The following is a 5,222-nucleotide window of genomic DNA, read 5'->3' as shown; positions in this document are numbered from 1 at the left end:
GCATGATGTGCACACAGAAGAGGAATGTGAGCCCCAGGGCCCTAGACTGGGAGCTGTTAAAGATGGGACCAACTTTGGTCATGTCTGGAAGGCATGATCAGGGACTCTCAGGCTGTGAAGGAAAGGGACTCTTAGAGAGTGTGGAGAGGGATGGGGGCCCCATCTCTCGGGTGCAGAGCTTAGATGGCACCCAGGCTGGCCCCTTGTTGCTTAGGTTGGACCCAGCAGTCAGAGAGCAAATGTCAGTAGGGCTAGGGTAAGAACTGCTTAAGGACACAACTGTCCCCCTCCTCACAGGGCTCTGTGACCTTTGAGGATGTGGCTGTCTACTTTTCCCAGGAGGAGTGGAGGCTTCTTGATGAGGCTCAGAGGCTCCTGTACCGCGATGTGATGCTGGAGGTCTTTGCACTTGCTGTGTCGTTGGGTAAGGCCCTCACCTCCCACCCCAGGCCTGTCTGTCTTTCCCGTTTTCCAGGGACAGCTCTATTGTTTTCACAGCTGGGCAACATCCTGGTTCCCTGTTGCAGGTTCTAACTAAGGCTGGCCACGTACCCTGTGCCTCTTTTTACAGTATCCCTGGTAGCAGCTGCTCTGAGACTTTTTCAGTGCAGTTGTTTTTTGTGGGTCGAGAGACTGTCCCACAAAAGGTTCTATCTGCTTTAGCCACTCCCTACACCCCTGTCACCTGTGTGCTCCAGAGTCTTCTTCCTTCTAGCTGACGTTCATGGGGCCTCAGTGTAGCAGGAATTGCAGGGACTCAATGTGATCACACTATTTTTGGAGGTCACCCGGCTGTTTGGCTTCTAGGAGACCCTCCTCAGGGAGCTAAATGTGATATTTCTTCCCCTGTGGTTGTTTTGGGGTTGGATTGCCCTGACCCTGTGCTGACTCCGTCTTGTTTTTCCCTTAGGACTTGCCTCTTCCAGGTCCCATAATATCCAGGTGGAGCTGGGAGAAGCCTGGGTACAGGACAGAGTAGACAAGATTGTATGCACAGCAAGAGGGGCTGAAAGTGGGCCTGGCAGTTGGTATCTCAGGGAGGATGTGGACATGGTGGGGCTCAGGGCATGTCAGAACCATGCCCTGTGCCCAGCGCTGTTTTGGTGCCCAGGCCAGGACTGTCTCATTATCTTCCCTCACCATTCTTGACACTCTGCCCACCTCTTGTTTTCACTCTGACTTCTGACCCAGGATTCTCTCCCTTCCTCTCTTCCTCCACTCAACATGTCATGGGGGTCTGCATCTCCCTAAAATAGCCCTTGAGACACCATCTACAGTGGCAGTCGGGTCCTCCTGGGCCCTGGACCCACCTTTCCCCCTAGCACACACATGTCCCTCTAGCAGCCCATCCTTGTGTCTTTTGCCTGACCCCTATCCTGTGACATTTACATGTCCAATACTGCACAAAGTTTTCTCAACCTGCCTCCAGAACCCTCATTGTGGAAATCTCATGGATTTATAACCTTGGTTGTATGACACGGTTGTGATGGGGCTGCCTCCGCACTCACTTTACATGAAGTTCACCTGCAGTTCCTCTTTCAGGTACTTGGCATGGAACAGAGTCACCTTCTGAGCAAAATGGTTTTGAAGGAGAGTCACAGGAAAATACTTCACAGGCCTGTCCCTGGAAACTGTGTGGCCTGGCCTTGGAAAGTGACCTGCACCTAGCTGATAACCTGAGAACAAACCCTGGGCAGAAACTGTCGGAGGCACGTGGGAAATTTCAGAAGCTGCAGAAGCAGCACTGTAGAGAGAATCTGTCCAGCAGGAACACAGACAAGGCCTCCTGGTTGAAGAGCTGTGTAGCCCACACACCAGAGAAGCCCTCCATGTGCTCCAAGGCTGGGAAGGACTCCACTAGTACCTTGGGCCTTTGGTGCCAGGGGAAGCCACCCAAGGACAGTGTGGGTGCAGAGGCCTCTCACCGTGGGCAGTACCAGTGCAGTGACTGTGGGAAGGCCTTCTGCCGCAAGTACAGACTTGCTCAGCATCAGAGAGTCCACACTGGAGAGAGGCCATATGAGTGCAGTGAATGCAGGAAAGCCTTCAGCTACAAACACATACTCGTCCAGCACCAGCGAATTCACACAGGAGAGAGGCCTTACAACTGCAATGAGTGTGGGAAAGCGTTCAGCAACAAACCCACACTGGTCCGCCACCAACGCATCCACACGGGAGAGAAGCCTTACCAGTGCAGCGAGTGCGGGAAGTTCTTTAGCCAGAGCTCCAGCCTTAGTGAACATCAGAGGCTTCACAGTGGGTCACGGCCTTACAAATGCAGTGAGTGTGGGAAGTTTTTTACCTCCAACTCCAACCTCGTTAAACACCAGAGAGTCCACACAGGAACGAGGCCTTATGAGTGTAGTGAATGTGGCAAGTTCTTTAACCAAAGCCCCAGCCTGATCAAACATCAGAGAATTCACACTGGCGAAAGGCCTTATGAGTGTGGTGAGTGTGGGAAACTCTTTAGCCAGAGCTCCACTCTCATGAAGCACCAGAGAGTTCACACGGGAGCCAGGCCTTACAAGTGCAGCGACTGTGGGAAAGTTTTTAGCCAAAATTTTGGCCTCACTCAACACCAGAGAGTTCACAGTGGGGACAGACGCCAGGAGGAGTGCAGGGAATGCAGAGAATTCTCTTGCCTGAGCTCCCAACTTACTCAGCACCAGAAAGTCCATGTCAGAGATGGGCTCCCAGAGTGGGGCAGGTGCGGGAATGGCTTCACTCACAGCTCTGGTTCTTGAGTCCCTCAGGGCCAGCCAGACCTACCTAATGAGTGGAGCAACTGTAGAAAAGGCTTCAGCCTCATCCAACATCAGAAAGTTCACAGGGAACAGAATGTGATGGGGCAGCAGGTACATGAGACCCATGTTTGAGCATCAACTTGAAGTTGAACGTCACATACTGTGGAATGTGGACACTGCCTCTGAGTCCAGCTTCATAGGAGATTTCTCCAGGCTCTCGTCAGCTTTCTGTCACTGAGAGTTTTGTGGTAGAAGCCATCTTGCTCTATAAGCGGCACCACTTGGTGCATCAGTCACCTCCGTGTGATCAGGGTAAGTGACCTCTGTGCTCTTCCCTCCTTCCAGGCATTGTCATCTCTTCCATCTAACTGGCCAGGACTGGCCCTAGCACCACTGACCCAGAGGATCCTGGTGGCATACAGACATTACCTTCTCATGTCCCAGGTCACCCTGCCTGAGTTTGTGTGAAAGACTTCAAGCCCCCTTACATGTTGGGGTTTCTGTTCATGGATATCATTAGGTTGAGAACAGTTGAACAGCTTGTGTGGCTGTCTCAAAACTGTGCCTCAGTGGGGATATAGTCTCACATAGCAGACACTAATTTTGCTCCCCTTTTTGGCCTGAGATAAGACTAATCGTGGATGACAGCAGGCCCGGGCTTTCAGTGTCAGTGAGAAAAACATGCGGGAGCAAAGCAGGATCCACACTTCCCAAATTAGGGTTAAAAATGGGTCACCACCATTTTATGGATCACAAGCTCGCCCTGAGATGAAAGCAGAGAGAAACGACCAGTGTGTTGCCCCAGCATTGGTGAGTTGTTCTCTAAGGCCTGTGTGTCACAAGGTCCTCATATCTTGCTACAAAATTAGCTAACCTGTACGTCAGGTGGAAATAGAAACACTTGGACAGGAAGTGGACTAATTCTACATGGGATGTTGTTCTATTTCTCAGCTTTAGGTTTTTGCCAAAATCCTGGGGAGCTACAATAATGCCTAGCATCTCTCCAGGCCATAGCTACACCAGAACCGTGGGGAAAGATGGGGTAGGCGAGAGCAGAAACTCAATCCCTGTAGTTCCAGCGTCTTTGGCAGAGCATTATGAGTTGGGAAAATAGACTTTCACATGAACCATCCATTTCTGTTAAAATTTTATTGTGTAGTGTGCAGTTTGTTGAACATAGCACCCACAATCTCGATCCCTTTCTCCCTGCATCCCTGAGCAACAAGTTTACTTTGATTTTTGTTTTCTTAAATTGTGTCTTCAGTTGCTTTTTCATGGAATGTTTATTAATAAAAAATATTCTGTCTGCTTAGATGTGTGGTTTGCTTGCAGTTTGGCTGTCATGTACACAAAGTACAAGCTTACATGTACACAAAAGCCCTAGAGTGTTTCAGTGGGAACTAGTGTAAGCCTGAGTGAGTCCAAGGTACTTTTGCCAAGAATGGCTGTACCCCATTCCCAAACAAGGGCATAGAAAGTTCCAGTGCCTCTAAATCTTACCACTTACACACTTTTTAAATGGCCATACCATACCAAAGATTGGTGCACTCTAGGGTTTTAAAGGGTTTTTAAAAAGTGCACTTTCCTAATTAATGATTTATTATCACGAAGACATGCTCATGCTATTTTGCAAGTTCTTAGTAATGAATGTTGTCCAGTGTTCCAGTGTAATTCCATGCTTTTACTTTGCTGAGTGGAATAAATGTTTCTAAATCCTGGAAGCATGTTTCAATTGTTTCTGCTCTCACACCACACACCCTTTTAAAACTTCAAGTCCTCCCTTCATCACTTATTCTCCATCACGGCTCTCCATCCTTGCTGGACATGACAGTCCCCAAATGTAGTAGGGCAATTAGGGACAAAGTATCCTTGTGCAGTAAGTCAGCTGGCATGACCTGTCCAGCCTCTAAGGGAAGGTTTGACACTTGCCAGGACATAAACACCTCTAAAAGCCCTTGAAACATTCTTTATAAAAGTTACAAGTCTTTGCTGCTTATGGGCTTTGGCCACATTCCAGACAGTTCATACTGATAAATGAGATCTATAGACAAAGTAACTAAGGTGTTGGCCACAGAGGCTGTCTGCATGTAGATATGAAGAGAAAATCCAGCAAGGTTTGGTGGGTTGCTTAACAGTAATGTTACTTAAAGTATGTGACTCCACTGGGGGAAGACAACTGGAAGGAAGCTGCCAGGTAGTCTCTGTCATTTTTTTATTTGGCTGATTCAGGAGTACCTTTCAGTGGTAAAATCCGGGGTTGTATGTATGTAATAGGGACAGAGAGTCTCTGGGGAGAGGTTGTAGGTTCACCTCTCACCTTGTTAGAGCTCCATTTCTCATGTTCACCACATGCTTCATTTTCAGATGCAGCAGTACAGCATCCTGTTTCAGTCATATCACATTGCCTTTCTTCTATAATATCTCTCTGCCTCTTATACAGACACTTGGGATCAGGCCAACTCACCTCAAAATATACAC

At 48.7% G+C, this 5,222-nt stretch overlaps 1 protein-coding gene across 18 annotated transcripts in view; it reads left to right on the top strand.

The window, feature by feature from the left end:
• LOC105304862 (zinc finger protein 501-like) overlaps positions 1-4,465 on the top strand; it is a 42,924-nt gene extending 38,459 nt beyond the window's left edge. For 17 of the 18 annotated variants that reach the window (XM_023522756.1, XM_023522758.1, XM_023522760.1 and 14 more), the window contains one exon: positions 1,543-4,465. In XM_023522756.1, the coding sequence (XP_023378524.1) occupies positions 1,543-2,744 (1,202 nt within the window). In that variant the 3' untranslated portion in view covers positions 2,745-4,465. Of the gene's footprint in view, positions 1-16; positions 425-1,542 lie in introns of those variants that run through there. The other variant, XM_023522765.1, reaches the window with a different exon arrangement.
• The last annotated feature ends 757 nt before the right edge of the window (positions 4,466-5,222 follow it).

The sequence above is a fragment of the Pteropus vampyrus genome, unplaced genomic scaffold, assembly GCF_000151845.1.
Source record: "Pteropus vampyrus isolate Shadow unplaced genomic scaffold, Pvam_2.0 Scaffold357, whole genome shotgun sequence".
In the NCBI taxonomy this organism is placed as follows: Eukaryota; Metazoa; Chordata; class Mammalia; order Chiroptera; family Pteropodidae; genus Pteropus; species Pteropus vampyrus.
Note: the sequence above shows the minus strand (reverse complement) of the source record. Positions and strands in the feature narration are given on the sequence as shown.